Source organism: Thalia democratica, chromosome 6 (genome assembly GCF_965202585.1).
Source record: "Thalia democratica chromosome 6, ktThaDemo2.hap1.1, whole genome shotgun sequence".
In the NCBI taxonomy this organism is placed as follows: domain Eukaryota; kingdom Metazoa; phylum Chordata; class Thaliacea; order Salpida; family Salpidae; genus Thalia; species Thalia democratica.
Window position 1 is genome coordinate 19,461,243 of NC_139170.1, and position 20,570 is coordinate 19,481,812.

A 20,570-nucleotide genomic window follows, 5' to 3' on the forward strand; every position below is an offset into this window, starting at 1 on the left:
GTTTTACATAAAAAACAAAAAAGTGGGTTGTTTATTTTTATTAAACTTTTTATTTTCCAAAAAACAAACAATTTTCCATTGATTCTGCTTAAATCTTGCTTGTATCTCAAAAGGTACTTTGACTTTTCGGTTAAAATGTATGATAGCTCAGATAAAACTCTACAAAATAAGATCAACTTGTAAAAATCATTGTGGACAGCCCTGTTCCCTTAATTTGTTAGTTTATGTTGTGTATAATAATAACAAAATATACAGTATCCCTACTTTATTACACTAACAAATGTTTCTGTGTGTTAAAGGATTAACACACTTCAAGGGAGCTACGAAATCAAGAAAATACTCCAGTGAAAAAAATCTTTTATATGTTCCAGTGAACTTGTTTAAATAGGATCTTTTGATAACAAACGCGTAAATTTGTATTTTTGAGTATTATTGGATATAATAACTATTTTGTAAAATTTTTTGCTTCTTGTCTTGGTCTACTAAAATTTAACAAAGGTGGTTTTGATAGGTATTTGTAAACTGTGTAATTATAAATTTACAGTCCTGCTGTCAGTGATTTAAACATAATATAAAAGTATATAACTAAAAGAAGTTGCTCTTAATATCTTAAAAATTCAAAAAATCTTAATTCAAAAAATTTATTAATATATCATACTTTTTAAGATTTAGTTTTGTATTTAGTAACATGACACACAAAAATGACAATATTTATACTAGTAAATCTGCCAAAAAGCTGGCTATGTATGCTGTTCTCAAAATATTAACCATGTACTAGATCAAACTACTATAAATACAGAAAAACACTGGTACAACAAAAGGATAGATAAAAGAATGATAACTAATTTAAATAACTAAATTAAATAAAATTAATTTTGAGTTCTTTTTCTGCTTGTTTTTTTTATAAATTTGTTTAACTTTGCTTTAGTCTTTTGCAGATTGATGCATATAAGTTCAAAATTTGACAAAATTAAATTAATTTTTGAGATATGATTAAAATAAGTTTTAAAATTTACTTAAATACATTAGTTTTTAGTAACTATGGTTTTTGCAGTTTTTACCAGTTTTTTTGAACATCATATCTTATTAAATAAATCAGAGGTAGGCAAAATAGTCTGCAAAAGATAAAACTTGGTTTGCAAACATGTTTTTAGCATAAAGGGTTAAACTGTGGCCTTTTAACTTGGAAGTTTGGACTGCAGAAGCAAATTAAAAAACTTATATTATCTTTGCTGAGGTTTGGAAGGAAGAGCAAAATAAATGATTAAGTCCCAATCAGAAACTTAAAACTTACAATAGATATTTCCAGTCTGTTATGCAAAGTAAAAATAAACTACAACAGCGGCCCACAAATATATATTTTTGAAATTTGGCTTGCTACAACCAAATGCCTGCTGATCCCTGAATTAAGCCCACATGAGTTTTTTTTCAAACACCAATTACTTTTTGAGATGTTGCCCTTGAAAAGTTTTTATAAGAATTTTAATTGTCATGTAACATTTGTAGATCAGAGACATAAACATATTTAAAAACTTGAACTACTTGTAGAAAAATATCATATGTATATTTATTATTCAGTTTTAGTAACTATAATTTCTAATATATTTTATGCTACATTATAAAATTATGAATTTTTTTTTACAAAGTAAAACATCAGAAACAATAAACTTCACCACACAACCAACAACAATTCTATCTGAGACAACCCACAACCAATTTTGTCCTTATTATGACACTTTAGGCAGGCATAGTTGCGATAAAATACTGTTTGGATTTAACCAAACAGGCTAAAATAAATAAGCATTGTGAAATTTTTGTGGGCAGAGTCTAGTAAAAATATAACAATACTAAACTTATTATTGTTAATTGCATATTTTTTTAAATTTCATCAATAAAAACTTTACTTTATTATTTATATTTTACATCAAGTGCCGATGCAGTAATTCAGGTTGATTAGACATCTACTAAATATTCAAGATAGTATTTTTTCATTAACTTATATAGTAGTTTTAGAAATAACAGGGTTGCCACACACTCAGGGAACTCAGGGAATCACAGGGAATTTTTAAACTGTAGAAAATCTCAGGGAAACTCAGGGAATTTTGGCATTTTTCTTTTAACTCAGGGAAACTCAGGGAAGTTTTGATTTTTTCTCTAAATTTCAGGGAAGTTTTTGAAAATCTCAGGGAATTTTTTTTCTAAATCTAGAATGAGGTTTAGTTAATCAAGTTTCAATATTTTGTTCAAAAGTAGTAATTTTTAATTTTTAAGTGGTTATTTAGAATTTTTTTAGCCTGCGGCTAGTTCTTCAATATTCTTAGTATTAACATTGTAGTTTTTTTAAGTTTTAAATTTATATTTACTTAAGTAAAATCAAACAGTTTAGAGAAATGAAAGTTGTTGTTAACTATTCATTGAAAAGTTCTAATAAACTTTTTATTTTTAGTTACTTACGTAGTTTAAAAAACACTATGTTGTACTATTAGTTTTTATTTTTTAAATAATAAAGTTATTTGTTTACAACTACTTGTTTTCAGTAAAAAAAATTAAAATGAATACAGATTAGTGTTGTATTACTTTTGTTAAAAAGATAGAGGTTAAATTTTTGTTTATAAATAATAATTTCAAAAGTAGTAGCAGTAATGGTAATTAATTTTTTAGTGTGAATGTTTTAATATACTTTACAACTTTTTTGCAGATTTAATTTAAAAGCTTTTTTAAGTATTATGAGTAAAGTACAGTTTAAAACCTTGTTTAAAAAAAGTTGGCTTAACCATGAAGACTTCAAAGATTGGTTACTTGAGGATGTAGACAAAGAGAAGTTTAAATGTAAGTGGTGTGGTTATGATACACCAATGGCCTTATCCAACATGGGTATAAGGGCATTGAAATCGCACAGTATGTCGAAAAAACATCTTAAATTGAAAGCCTCTAAGAGTAAAAATAATGCAATTACTTCTTATTTTGGTGGGGCTAATAGTTCAACTAGTATATCAGCTGCAACTTCTTCAACAGCTGCTGAAATTTATTGGGCTCTCAAGTGTACCAAAGAAAACTGGTCAGGAAACTCTTGCGATAATAATAACACTTTATTCACTACCATATTTCCTGATAGTGAAATTACAAAAAAGTTCTGCATGAATAGAACCAAATATTCATATATAACAAACTTTGGTATAGCCCCTTTTTTTAAAGATGTCTTAAAAAAACAGTTTTGTGCTCGTCTTTTTATTCCATTTCATTTGATGAGTGTTTCAATAAAGTCTTGCAAAAAACTCAAATAGATTTGGTGGTGAGATGCATGAAGAAAAAAAAAGTACATTGTCAATATTTTACTTCAGCATTTTTAGGTCACTGTACTGCAGATAATTTGAAAAAAGCCCTATTGACCAAAATTCAAGAGTTAAACCTTAAAAATTTGATCCAAATTTCAATGGAATTCTTAAAAATTTTTTTTAAGATTTGAAAAATACTCAGGGAAACTCTGTCATATTTAAGGTTACTCAGGGAAATTTTTGGTCACTCAGGGAAGATTTTTTGGCTCAAAGAGTGGCAACCCTGAAATAAATCCCAATGTTATTGTTTCAAACTCAAACATTATCTCCTTTCTGTATATCCTTTCTCAAACGACTAGACCTAAAGTTTTTTTGTTAGTTAGCTTGACACCTCACTAAGTTTTTTTTGAATCTTTGAAAATTTTAAAACTTAAAATAAATAAGCAAAAGGTATATGTTGTTGATACTAATTTGACTGTGTTTTTTAAGTTAAATTATTTTCCTGCATTCCAATGTACTTAAATGGCTTAAAAAGAATAACATGTGTTATGTAAGCTGTGGATGAGCAAAAAGGTGCATTATATTCTTCTATGTTATGTTTTAGTATAAAATCTTTTTTTTTTCACTTTTAGAAACTTAACTTTTGATTTAATAAATAAATTTTTACCCACATTTTTAACAGTTTTTAAAACTAAAAAATTATGTCAGTAACAGAAATTAAAAAAGATGAAGTCAAAAAAATTATTAGAAGCTTGTTAATTTCCTCTCAAACAGGCTAGTTTTGTTTTATTTTTGAATAATAAAATTATGCCTTGTTAAAAATGTTATTTTTATAAATTTACTCAACTTGTTGTAATTTTTTAAAGTTTACATTTAACACAAACCAAGTTAATAGAAAATTTAGTTATAGTATAACGATCTGGATGCAATTCAATGTAGTTTTTAGATTTATTACTAGTTGAGCAACTTACTTTAGTGTTGTGTTTTTTATAAAGGTTATAAAATTAATACTTGTTTAAAAATTAAATATGTGTGCATTATGCTAGGGTTTAACATTTACAGAGAATTTGAAATATTCAAAAAAGCAGCTTAAAAAACTTATAAGTGCAAAATTTCTATAGTATTAGTGTTCATATAATATTTGTTATTTAGAAAAATATATTTGTACCTATTGTGTATGAAAAGTTTTTGTTATTTTAAGTCTAGATAGTTTTTTTAAATCTTATTTTACTTTTGTTTTCCAGGATTAAGTCCAGAAAGATTGGTAAAAGAGTACGAAGAGATAACACAAGAAAAACTAAAATACCAAAGTTTTGGATATTACACTGCTTCAGATTTTTTTCAGAGCTTGACTGATGTTTTAAAGTCAACTACCCAGCGTGATGGTAAAATTATATTATATGGAAAGCCAACAGAATCGACTATGAAAATTTATAAACTTGTACAGGGACAAAACTCTAAAAGATCTAGAAGCAAGTCAGCTACAACCAATAAACCTATGTATGGTTTTCAGAAGTAAGAAATTTATTAAATTTACCTTATAAAACGACATAATTATTACTTTATAACTGAATAAAATTAAAAAATACTTCTGATTTAAGTTATTTATTTATTTTGTTTTTAATTTTTCAAAAACATACTTTTAAAAATAAAGCCTTTATTTTTTTTAGATTCTGTTTAAGTTTAAATAGTTTTCAATAACTATATATGTATAACTAAATAGTTAATTTAACTGTGTTTAAATATCATTAAGTTTTATATCAAAATTAAAAAATTATACTTTTAAAATCATTATGTTTATAACCAACATTTTCTTATAACATAACTTCATTCAAAAAATTTGATTAAGGTTGAGTAACTGTAAAAAATTCGATGACTTTTAATCTATTTAGAAAAAGAATAGCTATATTTTGAATAAAAATTTTTCAAAAGAAATGAGTAATAATTTTTGTGATATACCTAATATTAATTAAACACTTTTTTCCATAAAGATTAGTTATAAAATTAATAAGAGAATAAAAAAAGATAAATACTAATCATAATACTAATCATAACATATTTTATTCATTTGGATCAGTTGAAAATTATATTAATCGAAATAAAAGGTTTGATCTACTTTATACCGTTTATTTATAGCAATTCATATTAAAAATTAATAGTAAATGTTATGTTAAAAGACTTTAGTTCTGTAAAACATCAATTAATACTAATTTACAATATGCAACTAAAGTTTATAAAAAATAACAATCTACATTTTTACTGAATCAACAAGTCTATATATATATTTGTTTGATGTCAACATCTAAATTGTCTAGTTTTTTGCATTATTTTTTAATTTTTTTTTATATTTAATTGTTATATTATACCGTTTTATCATAATTGTTTTTATATATTTTTATTTTACTATTATTCGTTCTCTATAGTACTAGTAAGTGTTGATTTCTTTTTATAGTACTAAAACATTTGCTATTTTTATAGTTTATGGACTATTATATAAATAAGTCTTATTAATGTACATTTATCTTTGTTTTGCTTATGTTATTACTACAATACAACATGAAAATCATAGTTGAAATCTTAGTAAAGTAAAGTCTACAAAACTGTTGTTTTATAAACCTATTCAAAATTATCTTTTCTAACTAAGAATAAGTATTGCATTAAAAAATATAGCATAATATTAAATTTTTGTTTTTTAAATAAATAAAAGCCTTTGTGTTTTATTACTTTTAAATAAAGTTTAACTTACTTATTTATTCTTTGATAATTGTTTTATGGCATTAATTTATATAAAAGTCCTAATTTTATAACGAATATTTTTTGGTACTTAAAAAACTTGAATTTTATTTTACGTTTGTATTGTTTTTGTGAATAAAATTACACAATAATAAAACGTATAATATAAGGTTGATTTAACTAGCATTATATTTATAAATAAATATAAAAGTCTGTTTGAAAACAAAATTAGTTTGATTTTACTGTGACTAATATTACAGAAAACATTATTTTCAAACTCAAGCACTACATTTTTCACAGCCAAAATAGAAAAAGTGGTGGGTTTATTAAGTCGAAAACACCAAATAGCTATGGATATCATAAAGGAAAGCAAAACAACTTATCAGGGACAATACCAAGTCGAAGTCTACGAGACAAAGTAAATAATTTATTGAGTGTTTACAAAAGTGGCTTTCCAATTTCAGAGTTTGAAAGTTTGTTTAAAGAAGTCAATGGTGAGTAAATATGACATGATCAGTATAAATATAGTTTTTTAAACATAAAATGAATTCATTTTGTTTGCATTTCAAGTTAAAAAAGCTGACCTAGTTGCTTTGATTTAAAGCAGGTTTATTAAAGGGTGAAAATGATGTTTTTAAACTTTTTTGATAAGTAAAAGTATATAGATAATTATATTATACTTAGTTTATTAATCTAGATTTATTAAAACAATTATTTTAAAAGTAAACTTTTATTTCTTTATTTAATTAATTAGATATAAGTTGTTTTAGTAATTATCCATTTACAGGAACAAGCTCAAATTTAAGATTGCATGGATTCAATTCTGTATTAGATATGGCAAAAAAAATGAGCACAACTGTTCGGTTAGATTATGGTGATAGAAGAAGAGATGGTACTAATGTTTATATGTATCCATATAGATATCAACCCAACAACTATTTTAGTAAGTTTAATATTCTTTTAAGACATATGAGGATATATTCAAAAAGTTATTATGTTTATCATACATGAGCTAATACCTAAACTGTTTGAATTTCATTGTTCAAGACTTGTATTTCGGAAAAATTACTTATTTTCTATAAGAGGTAGTTGCTTGGCTTTTTTTTTTTAATTTTGTACTTTTTGTAAACATAATTTTTGAAGATTTACAACTTAGATAATTTTTTTACTAATGGTTTTCAAAGAAAGTTTAATATTTCAACAGATAATTTAAGGTTATTTTGAGTTCTGAAGCATAAAAACGAAAAATTTAAATAATTAGTAGTTAGTTTCCAAAAGCATAATTTTCTCTGTGTATATAAAAGTCGAAAAATTAGAAATGGAGATTAAGAAACTAATATAAATGTATTATTTAGATCAGGGTTTCCCAAACTCATTTACTAAATCGCCCCCTTTTCAGTAATTTGAAAAAAAATCGCCCCCCACGATTTTACAAAGTAGTTTTTCTTTTGAGTACAAACCTTTGGGCTAAAAATAAGTTGTGTTCGAAATGTAATTTAGTCTGGTACTTCTTATGCACGAACTTTTGTGTTCAAAGTCGTTACAAGGCTTGAGAAAATAATTTACAGTTATTTTCTTAGAAGCCAAGTAAAGTGTATTAAAATACTTAATTATTAAAAAGTCTTGTGTAATCTGTTATCAATCATTTTTAAATATTAACTGTCTAGAAACTAATGAAACTTCTAGGTCAGTGGTGGACAACTTTTGTAGTCAGCAATTCATATTTACTAAAAAATCTTTTCTAGTTTCAAGTCTTTAAAAAAAGTAATTGCGGGCTGCATAATTTAAAAAAAATAACAAATAAGAAAATAAAAAACTCGAGCAAAATTGTAATAAAATAATTTAGTATTATTGTGATCTATGAAATACTATTGTGAACTAAAAACGAAATGAAAGCGAGTTTCAAAATATTAAGTATCAAAAAACTAAATTTTATTTATTTTGCACAAGTAGTTTTCAGTTTACTTAGCGGGTCGAAATTCGACTGGATCTGCGACTTGATCTGAGCTGTAGGTTACCCATCTGAAATCTTAACTGAAACCTGACATAATAATAGTATCTCATTTAACAAATTTCGGACATTTAGAAGTTAATACTAAGTAACTTATTTAAGCCAAATAAAATACTTAAATTATTTCATAAATAGGCATATTCTAAAATTACTATACCAGAGATTAAAAACCTATAAAAAAATGAACAGTTTATTTTACACATATAAAATAAAAATTAAAAAATAATTTCTGATCTTGATTGAGGAAGTTTGACCGACTGGTTGATTATCTAATATGAAAAGTGGTTTGATCAACAGCTTCAGTCAATGCAGTAAATTTATTAGTTTCAATGCTAAGATATATGTAAGCAAGCTAGTTGTATAGTTTGAAATTTAATTTTAAACTTTTTAAACTATATGTTTCGTAGTAGAATACCATGAAATAGTTTTTGACTTGGAATAATCTTTAGGGAACTAAACCTGAATTCTATTATTTTTTTCTTCATTTAAATTCAAAAAAAAATCCAATGTTTTACAGTTAATTCTGTGAACAAAAAGTAATCAATTAAAAAAAATTTTTAACTAGGTTAAAATTTTGTTTTGTAACTGTAGCAGTCATTTTGATGGCTTATTTAATTCTGTTTAAAAAGTTTTTTTTTTCTAGCTATTAGCCTATAAAAATTTAACAGAGGAAAATAGTGAAAAACTAAAAGCTAGTGTTGAAGTATTAAAATAAACTAAGTATTTTCTATTTGCTTATATATATTGAATTAAGATACAACAAAAAACAGTTGTATTAATAGTTTAAATCTCCTTATATAATAATAAATTTATTAACAATAATAAGTCAAGTTAGAAAATAAAATTGAGTTTAAAAAACTTTCAAATGAAAAAGTAGAAGTCATTTCAAATAGAAACCTCAAATTTATACTCTTATAAAACCAAAAAGTTCTTTTTAGAAATAAAAACTTTAATGATTATCAAAGTTTTACAATCAGATAATAATTATATAGTGATGTAAGTTATATACAGATTAAACAAGTAATAACAAAAACCTGTCAAATAAATAAAACCTGTCAAATTCAAAAAAATGTTTTAATCACTATGCTATAAAAGTTTTTAGTGTAATGTAAAACGACAAATATGAACTTCAAAATTACCCAGGTAAAAATAAAACTATTAAAAACTTTTAAACATAAACCATTTAATAAATATAGTAGACTTCCGCTTGAGTTCGCACTTTGAAAAAAATTAAAAAGTGCAAACTTAAAAAACTATTACCATATTTTTTTTACAAAATGACAAATTTCAATATTTTATATGCAATAATGTTATGAATAAACATGAAATCCACTAAAACAAAAAACCAACTTTTATTAAAAAAATAGACCTATATAATCTATTAAATATTAATTTTTTTTTGTTTTATTAATATATAGTTAGTAATAGACTTTACTTTAGTTAAATTTAGGAAAATATAAATATGCACCTTTTTTGGGTGAAAAGTGCGAACTCAAGCGGAAGTCTACCGTAATTAATATTTATTAGGCATTATGCAAACCTGTTGTAGAATAAATAGCATAATAAAGTTGTTGTTATAAAAAGACTACTCAAATACAATACAAACCAGATTAAATAAGAAATATTTCAAAAGATCAAACAAAATTTAAAAATTTTCATAAAATAATGTCTGCGACCGAAGTCTAATATAAAGTGAAGGATGAGATTCATGACTGCTTGCAAGTTTTTCTAACCTGATTCTTAATCAGTAAAATAGAGCCTTAAGTGACCTCCTTTATAAATATCTAGATGAGATCTTTTGCTCAAGATGTTGATAATGAACTAAAGTTTTTTCAACAACGTAGCTAGAAGGAAAAGCTATAAACAACAATCTAAATTCCTCTCAAATTATTGGATATTTTTGCCTTAGTTTTTGTTAAGTCCAAAAGCTTTCATATCGTTCTTTGGAAGAATTTACTTTAACTTAAAGGTCAGTTTGTAAGTCTGAAAAGGTTTCCTGTAAGTCGTTTACTTCAAAAGTATCTGCCTCGAAGGAATCCATATTTTTATCTATAGGATAGCTTTTTTGTGTCAAGTCTAAATTTACTACTTAATTTGTTTAGATTATTAAAAATTCCAGTTTTTTTCCAGTTTTTTTTTTTCCTAAATTTTCAAATTCCAGGTTTCTAGGTAAATTGGCAACGCTGTATAGTTTTATTTCTTAGTCTAACTAAATGACTTTTCAAAAAACAACTGGAAGTATCATGTGGTCATAGTTAATAATAAATAACATAGATTTTTACAAATCATTTACGATCCCAAATAACATATATGTCAGGTTACAAAATAGTGAGAGGGATTCCAATCGTCTATGATCTATGTAATTGTTAAATAAGGAAACATATGAATAAAAATAAAGTATTTACTTGAAAGTAGGAGTCATAAGCACTTGTTTTTTTTTCTATTTTTTACATAAGTAGAATAAACTTTTTTGTTTAAGTTTTACCTCAGGGTCAAGTAATTAATAGCAAGCTAAAATTAGTAAAATAGCAAGAAAAAAAGTAAAATCTTATGACAGCCCAACATTTGAAAATCGCCCCCTTTTCGCCCCCTTACTAGTTATCGCCCACCCTTTCGCCCCCTTACTAATTATCGCCCCCCGAATTACTAAAATCGCCCCCAGGGGGGCGATATCGCCCACTTTGGGAAACCCTGATTTAGATAGTTGGCTTATAAAAGAAAATAATACAACTGTGTATAGTTAAAAGTTTATAACTCGTTAAAAATCTAATTAAAATCTTGTTTATAGCTTAAAATAAGGTCGGACTTACTTTAGATTATTTATGAAACTTCGAATTTCATAAAATAAGTTAAATATATTTAATTATTAAAAGTACTATTAATAAATAAGTTTTAAAAATCAATTGTATAAAAAAACGATTTGAAAATATTTCAGAAAACTTTAACAATAGAATAAAAGAAACAATTTTATCAAACATCAAAAAAAGTCCTGAAAATACTATGCATGCTACAAGAAAAACTAATAACAATGATAAATCTCAAAAAGTACATCGTGACTGTGTTACAGCAAGTATGACAAGCACAAATAGCACTGATAACCGAACAGATTCAGTTCCTACAAAGCTCACAGACAGTGATAAAATTAAAATTATTAAGAACAGGTGAGCTTATCCAATACTTTAATACTTATGTATACTTTTAAAAAGATTGCCTATAAATGATGTTGAAACTATTTTAAAACCTTTTTTTAACTTGTATTTTCTGAAAACATGTTTATAATTTTTTCACCTGCTACTCACAAATACTACTTTGTATTTTATGAGCTTTTAATTGTTGTGCACTTTCATTTTTAGCTGTCACAATTTATATTTCTTTTGTGTGAAAGAAAATATGTTAACTGGTGGTATCCGTTTAAAACAATCTAAAAAAATTAAAAGTAGGCTGCTATGTGAATTTCCGCTTCTTTCGTATAAAGCTGTTTATCTCATATTTAATGAGTTTCAAATGTATAAACTTGCAGGATAATTGACATACTAAAGCAGCACCAACAAGGGCTAATGTGTGCCAAACTGACATTTCTGTATGAACAAACTTACAATGAGCCTCTTGACATCATCGATCTTGGCTTTTTCTCCATAACTGACTTCCTGTCACGCTTCACCGAATTAGTTTACATGAAACGCCTTTCCCCAACTGGTGATTGGATGCTTAGTTTACAACAATTTTGCCTTAAAAACTCGTCAAACAATAGTTGGTTTATTTATTTTTAACTAATAAATACGTTACAAAATTACATTTTAAAATATAATTAGTAACCTAGTATTTTATACACTCTTTAAATGTATGAACCTTGAATAAGCGCAAAATTGATTCTCGACTTAAAATATTGGGTACTGTTCTATTTCAAAAATAATCTCGATTATCATTAATCTCAAAGTAATTAAAGTTTAAAACTTACTTTTAATTTAAATGTATGTTTTTACTCTTTATATATTATAACCATTAAAAAGTATAAATAAATGAGTTCTATTTTAAATTTAGCCTTATCATCAAAAAAAGCAGTATTAAGTTCAACGGAAAAAACAAATCGTCTCAAAGAAATTAAGAACAGAGTCGACAAGTTGATGGAAAAGTTTCCAAGCGGTATACAAGCAGATTGTTTTTGTGATGTCTACCATTTGCAATATAAAGTTGCTCTAGACTTCAAGTCTCTTGAAATGAGCTGTGTTGAACAGCTATTGATTCGGCTTGCAGATATCATAGACTTTGAAATACAGAACGGTAATATTAAAAAAAAATATATAAATATAAAATATTTAATATAGAACTTAATTTTAATAAAACATTTCCACTTTATAAAAAGTGTATTTTTACGAATTAAATGACATTTGTTGCTATACATTGTAAAATTTATTTTAATTGTTATTTTACTATTACCATGTAAAAGTTTATTTTAAAATAAAATTACGCTTCATTAATAGACAACTTAATGAGTTCTTAAAAGTTTTTACTGTTATAAAAGTGAAAATTAAATACATTTAGGGTTTAGTTGAGCTGTTATTTGCGAATAAGCAAGTAAACGTATTAGTCCAACGAATTTAAACATAGACACATTTCTTTTGATTTTCTTAAAAGTTTAGTTTATCAAAATTTTTAAAAGATTTGATGTTTTAATATTTTATAATTATAGATTTTAGTTAGTTTAAACATTTTATATTACTGATATAATACAAAAAATATATAAAATTCAGTGAAACAGTTTATTCTAAAAATACTTTGTAAAAAAGTCTTTAGCTCATAGTAAAAAGTCTAAAAAGTGTTTAACCTTATTTTTGACAACTTACTTTAATTATGCAGACTAATAAATATGCTAAAGATTTGTTTACACTGTTTTATGACATTTGTTTCATTCTTTACATTATGAATTATCATAAGCTAAAGAGTTCAAAGAATCACACAAGTTACAATACATACTATTTTGTGCCATCATTAGCTCATGTTTAGTAGGTAATACAAAAACTTTAAATTTTAAATTTAATCAATGTTTAGAAGGTTGTTTATTCTAGATAAATGTGTTATAACAAGACGAAAGTCCATTGAAGAGTTGACTCAAGAAGTAAAAGATTTATTTATTAAAGCTCCATGTGATGCTGTGGGCAAAGGTATTTCTTATAAGTTACCACAAATGCCCCCCACTAATGGATCTTACTTTGACGTAAAAGTAGGTTACAAACAGAAAAATGTGTTTTTAATAACTAAAAACAAAGATAATTTTTTACTGGGCTTGTAGGAGTTACTTAAAGTTAATAGTTTTATTTTTCTGCAGGATAACTTTTGCACAACAATTTTTTTATTTAAATATTTAAGTTTTAATATGTTCAAACTTTTCAATAAAGTAAGTTTAAGTTAGTTTATAACAACTGGAAATGTGTACTTGCAGGTATCACACGTGTTATCGCCGTCGTATTTTATAGTACAACTAGTTAGTGAAGAAACCACAACTTTGTTAGCTAGAATAATGGATGAATTAGAAGTTGATTACGGGCAACAACTGACTCAGAAAAAATACCGGTTAGTAAGCTTTATTTGAACTTTTTAGAAGCTAAACTGTTTTAAAGAACAGCTACATTGTTTCTGTATCAAGATATACCAAAAATTATGCTTTTTTTTAATTGAAATAAAATGAACGTATTGTAGATTTTCTCTACGTGTAATCTTTTTATAGTTTAGTGTTAAAACTTTGAAGAACTGATTAAGTTTTATTTTATTGATAACTGTTTTGTTATAAGAATTACTCTTTAACTTGTAATATAGTGAAGATATTAGTGAATAGTTTTTTATTTATAACATTTGATTAATAATACCTGGTTTAAGCCGCCTACAAAGTTAAATTATGTTACTGAAAAGAATGCCGCTGGACTTGATGGAAGTTGGACAAGTCTGTGTGGCGATCTTTCCTGGAGATATGAGCTGCAACCGCGCCATGATAACTAAAAAGTCAAACGTAAGCTTATTGTTGTTAGTTTGTTTCAGTGTTGTTAAGACTATTTGAAGATGAAGGTAATAGAATTTAATTGTTGAAAAATTGGAGTTTAGATTTAAAGAATAGAGCACAAGTGTTATTTGTTACATGGTGAAATTAGTATATTTGTCTCATACTATAATAAATTTACAATAAAGTTAAAACTAAAATGTTAATTAGTTTTTAGTCTTACTTTAAGTATAGTTTTTTATAGTTTATATCAGTTTGATATCAAACATAAAGGATTGTTTAAGAGTTTAATAGCAAGTTTCGGAGCTTAAAGATGTAGACGTTTAACACTAGTTAAATAGATCAACCTTGTTCAAAACATTCTTAACAATTATTTTTATTTTACTAGAGTGTTATGTTATTATGTTAGTATTTAAAATAATTAGTAATAAAAATTTAAATTATAATGAACATTTTATTACAGTTGAAACAACCTTGAAAATTCATGTATAGTCAAAGCATTTTTTGCATCTGTTATAAATAGTTATAGAAAAGTAATGAAAAACTTTAAAGTTAGTCTAAATTAGTTACATTAACCTACAGCTTAGGTACGCTCTTTGAACATAACATTACCTACCGGCAATGTGTACCTAAGAAATTTTGGTTTTGGTATACCTACATTAAGCCAAAGCACGTTAATTATCATTAATATCTTTTTTTATCCCCTTTTACATATGTGTTTTAATCATGGAGTATGTAAATGTTATTTGCAATGTTCTTTATTTTCATTAATATCGCTTTTTTATAAGAATTTTACAATTATTTTCAATCATGGGGTATGTAAATGTCATTATTTTCGTTTATCTAAACTTTAATTTAGATGTTTGTACGGTTTTTTCATTTATGTTTCAATCATGGGGTATGTAAATGTTAGTTGCACTGTACATTATTTTCGTTTATATATTTTTTTTATAACCTTTAAAATATTTTTTATTGCTATGTTTTAATCATGGGAAATTAACATTTAAATTTCACTGTTCGTTATTTTCCTTAAATAAACTGTTATATGTTTTTATATGTTTTGGTTTTAAAAAAACAAATAGAGAGATCTCAACTATTGGAGGAGAAATAATGAATTTATTCTTTCAAAAATATATTTTACAAACTAAGTTTTGGTCAAAGACCTCGTCAGTGCTTATATAAGTCTAAAAAAGATATGTGACAGTCATGGAAAATAGCATTTAAACACTTAAATTAAAATAAAACCAATTTTTTACTCAAAATTATTACTTTAGAAACTAAACAAATCTAATTTTAATATTAAGACTGAGTTTTAGGTAAAGCTTAAATTTTAGTTAAGTTTTAAAATCAATATAACAACAATAATAATAATAAAAGCTGTATGTAACTTTCTTTTTTCTTCTAGTTAATTTACAGAGTAAACATTGCTTAAGCAAAAATGTAATTAATAAAGTGAGCTTAAAATTGAGATGAGATTTATGTAGTTTATTTTAATTGTGACGTAACTATTGAAAATTTAAACAATCCTGTAACATCCTGTAAAAACAAACCGATTACAAGCACAAGATTGTTTAAATTTTCAATAGCTGCGTCACAATTAAAATAAGCTACATTAAATTCAACTCAATTTTAGGCTCACTTTATTAATTACATTTTTGCTTAGCAATGTTTACTCTGTAAATTAACTAGAAGAAAAAAGAAAGTTGCATACAGCTTTTATTATTATTATTGTTGTTATATTGATTTTAAAACTTAACTGAAATTTAAGCTTTACCTAAAACTCAGTCTTAATATTAAAATTTGATTTGTTTAGTTTCTAAAGTAAAAATTTTGAGTAAAAATTTTGTTTTAATTTAATTAATTAGATGCTATTTTCCATGACTGTCACATATATTTTTTAGATTTATTTAAGCACTGACGAGGTCTTTGACCGATACTTTGTTTGTAAAATAAATTTTTGAAAGAACAATTTGTTATATATTTTTTTTTTAACTATTGGACTTGATATACAATTTTTAAGTTCATAATTTTTTTTTCTGGTTCTTTTAGTTTTAATTTATTTGAATTTTATACTATATAATTTGGGAACGGGTCAAAATTGCACGAGAACAAATTTTCACGAGGGAACAAAATTTCACTAAGACAATTTTGCACCAAGAGTCAATTTTGCACGAGAGTAGAAAAAAACAGAAAAAATAAAAAAAACAGAAAAAAAACTAAAAGATAAATTAATAAAAAAACTAAAATATAAATTAATAAAAGAAAAAAAAAATACTGACCGAGGGTAAGGGTTAGGGGTAGCAGTGATAGTTAAAATTAAAAAAAAAAAGCTACCGACCGAGGGTAAGGGTTAGGGGTAAGTTTGATAGTAAAAAAAAATAAAATAAGTTACCGACCGAGGGTTAGGGTTAACAACGATAGTAAAAAAAAAAACTAAATTTAAAAAAAAATCAACCCGTGCAAAATTTTCTGCTCGTGAAAAAGTTTCTTTGTGCACTCAAGCAATCTTGTTCCCTGGTGCAATTTTGTATGCTCGTGCAAATTTGACAGCTACACAAATGATTTATTTAAAATATAACAATTTAGTGTTACAACTTTAAAGTTTTTTTATTATTTTTAAGTAAAAAAAAAACATTATGAACGCAGCGCTTTTCGACTAAAAAGTGCGGGAACGGGTCTAAATTGCGCCAAGACAAAATTGCACGAGTGTACAAAAATGCACGAAGATACTATGCACGAAGGCTAGTTTGCACGCGGGCACAAAATTGCACAGGGGACAAAATTGCACGAAGAATATTTTGCACGGAAGCTCAATTTCGCACGACAGACAGTTTTGCACGGAGAGTTAATTTTGCACAAAAACAATATAAGTAAATAAAAATATATTTAAACCTTTATATTTTATAAAAAAATAATAAGCATGTATAAGTGTAATTAATTTTAATTTAACTAGGTTTATATTAATTATATTTATTTTTATTTTTTTAATTGTTCAGATTTTTTTAATTGAAACTAAATTATTGTGTATAAAAACTAATATAAATTTAAAAATTTTTTATAAAAATTAAACTAGAATTTTAATTTAATAAAAATATTCCTTATTAAAGAATAAACATGTATTGATGTAAACTTAAATAAAATTAAAATTATACTAAACTTTAATATGAAATAAAACAAGATTAAAAGTAAAAATAAATAAATAATATTTACATGGGTAGGTGTTAAAATTGCACGAGGGGACAAAATTGCTCGAATATACTCTTGCACAGAAAAAAACGAGCATGCGAAATAGTGAGACAATTAAATAAATTTAGAAAGGAGAAAATCCGTCTGATGAAATTTTTCTTGTGCATTGCACAGAAAGTTCTGTTACGGCTGTGTACTTCCATAAATTATACTTAAAATTGTTTTTTTTTGTTTTATATAAAAGTTTTAAACATAATTTATATATCATTATTTTCTATTTGCCTAAACTTTATCTTAGTTGCATCACTATTTGCACGCGTTTTACTCTAATTAGCCCTTAAGTTTCTCCTGCTCTGTTTTTTCTCTTTATCTAACCCAGACTTGCGAAAAAGAACTGTCAGAAGCAATTTTCTTCTTACGTTTTTAGAAGAAAAAGGAGATACAAGCTTTTGACTAAAATGAAACAAACAAAATAATACAACCGCTACAATTAGTTTATTTCTATTTTTAACTAAAAAATTTTATTAATATAAACAAAACTCTTTTTGTTAATTATATTTTAATAACGGTTAGAATCTAATTTTATAATGTAGTTTTTATTTTTATTTATACAATTTTTTTTAATTGATTTTTGTTTATTATTTAATTTGTTCATTTTGACTTTTTTAATTATTATTGTTTCTTTTAAATTTATTAATTACTTATTTTATTTATTTTGACTCTTTTTATTTATTTTCTTAATTTATTTATTATTTAGTTATTTGATTTTTTAAATTGTGACTTTTTTTAAAATTTATTTTAATCTACTTCACAAAAGTTTTTACTTTTTACTTAAAAGTAATTTTTTTTTTTCATTTAAAAATATTATATATCCTTTTTTTTTTTTAGTTATTATTATTTATTTATTTTTAATTAATTTATTATTTTTTACTTTAAATTTTTTACTTAATTTTTTTTCTTTCTTAATTTTTTTATTATTTAGTTATTAAATTTTCTAATTCAATTTTTTTTTTTTCAAAATGTTATACAATTTTTTTTTCGTATTTTTCTATTATTTAGTTATAAATTTTTTTAATTCTGATTATTTTATTTTTTAAATATTATATAAAATTTTTCGTGCAAAAGAGTCTTCTCGTGCAATTTTGTCCACTCGTGCATAAATGTCTACGCGCAATTTTGACCCGTCCCTGGGAAGGAAACAAAATACGTGCAAAACTGACCCTCCGTGCTAAATTCTCACTCGTGCAAAAATGACCCTTTGTGCAAAATTGTCTGCTTGTGCAAAAATATACGCTCGTGCAAAAGTGAACCTTCGTGCAATTTTGTCTACGTGCAATTTTATCTTCGTGCACTTTTGCGCTCTTGTGCAAAAGTATCTTCGTGCAATTTTGTCCCCTCGTGAAATCTTGTACGCTCGCGCAATTTAGACAGCTACTCAAAAAGTGCGTACCCAACCGACAGTGCGTACATAAATGGCAGGTTACTATATTTTATTAAATTATTTAGACTATTATAATGTCAGAATTAAAGTAGAGTATTACTTAAAAGTTTGTTCTTTAAACTTTGATACGTAGATTGATTTTATTCATATTTTGATATTACAAGATTAATTTCTACACATATAAATCTATATTAGAAGTTGGCAACGTACGGTAAGCCATCAAAATCTCCGGTCAGCGATCTATTTTTGTTTAATGATAACTTGTGAAAAAAAAAAGCTGAGCCTTTGAATATCAAGTATTTTTTAAATGTGCTGTTATCTTGACTTTGAGTACACATTTATGGTCCTTGCTATTTTACTTTTAATGAGTTTTAATTTTGTAGTCAATTTTTTCAAAGTTACGCTGCCCGCTAAAACTTTTTAGCAAGTCAAAAAAATAATTGCTGTAAATCTAGCGCGCCGACTAGAAAAAAATTACCCACCCTTACTCAATGTAGTTTGTGTAAAATTTCCTTTGATTGAGTTTTTACGTGATAAAAAAGTTTTTTTTTTTGAGATATGACTTTCACAAAATTCTTAAAGCATGTGTTTTTTTGTAAAAAATTGTTAGAATCGCCCTAAAATCAATTATTTTTAAATTTGTGAATTAGTTGACTTTCTAAACAATAGTTTTCTTTTTATTATCAAATAGATACAGTCTTATCGTTAATATTATCCTATATAGATAAAGTTTTTTTAATACAGTTTTGTACTAATTTTTGTAATTTGAAAATAAATTGATTATTACTCTTATAGTTCGACATTTTGCTTTTGAACATTTACAAAAAAAATTGGGCCTGCAAACAACTTTGATTGTAAAATCGGTATTTATTTTATAACAATCTTACTACCTCTGACGTCCATGGCTGCGAAAAAAAGTTTAATATTTTAGAACAATTATGTAGATAAATTCAAAACTAAAGCCTAGGACAAAATGTCTTGAAAATTGTTTTTTTTTTCGAAACATTTATACATTGCCTAGTTTCTATTCAAAACTAAACTTTATGCTGTGCCGCAAGTATCTATAAAACTGCTCACAAATCTCATACGAAGAAACACCAACAGAACAAACACACCGTGGAAGTGCTGTTCGTTGACTACGGAGACAAGCTTCAGGTGCCCGTCACTGGTGTTTTCTGGATGAAATGCAAATACCTCAACTGTTTGCCCGCCCTCATGATCGAAGCTTCTTTAGCCAACATCTCACCGCAAGCTGGCGCAAAAGATTGGAGCAGAGAAGCGAGACAAGAGATGCTCGAATTTTGCAAATACAAGACGCTCGTTGCTAGCGTAGAAGGTTTTGTTTCCTTACTTTCTAAGTTTTCAAATTTTGTAGCATTTAAAATAAGCTAACGATATTGATTGACTTACTTTTGGCTTTAAAACATGCTAAACGTCTTGGTTTGAAAATAGTTTTTTGTTGATACCCGAGAAAATTTTGTAATTTCTCATAGCAGATTACACCAGAGGTAAAAAGTTAAAATTAAATTTATGTGACACAACGGACCACCGCAACGACAAATTCATTAATGATGTTTTAGTGGACATGGGTCTTGCTGTTTACGATTACCAGGTTTAATGAAAAGTTTTCTATATTAATTTAACAGCTCCGGATATTGTTTGATATTTGTATTTGCTCCGTTGATGTCTTTTGTTTATAAAGTTCTACTCTCTAATTTAAACTAAATTGATATTTTCAAAACTAATGTATTTTAAAGTAATCTTATGTTTAGAATAAAGGTAAATTGTAGTAAAAACTAAATTAGTTGTTTATATATTTTTACAAAGCTGTTTTTAAACTTATTTTGTTTTAAAGTTATTAAAAAAAGCTTTCTTAAAACATTTAGTTTTCTACTAAAGAAGATTAACTTTTATTTCTAACTTTTTTAGAGT

The 20,570-nt window shown here is 25.5% G+C and overlaps 1 protein-coding gene across 1 annotated transcript; it reads left to right on the plus strand.

Annotated features, from left to right (window-relative positions):
* The first annotated feature begins 11,019 nt into the window (after positions 1-11,019).
* LOC145838882 (tudor domain-containing protein 5-like) lies at positions 11,020-20,256 on the plus strand. The gene is made up of 8 exons (XM_082946503.1): positions 11,020-11,180; positions 11,540-11,715; positions 12,118-12,300; positions 13,086-13,240; positions 13,460-13,590; positions 13,927-14,023; positions 19,743-19,974; positions 20,135-20,256. The coding sequence occupies exons 1-8, from the start codon at positions 11,020-11,022 to the stop codon at positions 20,254-20,256; spliced, it is 1,257 nt and encodes a 418-aa protein (XP_082802629.1).
* Positions 20,257-20,570: the final 314 nt, after the last annotated feature.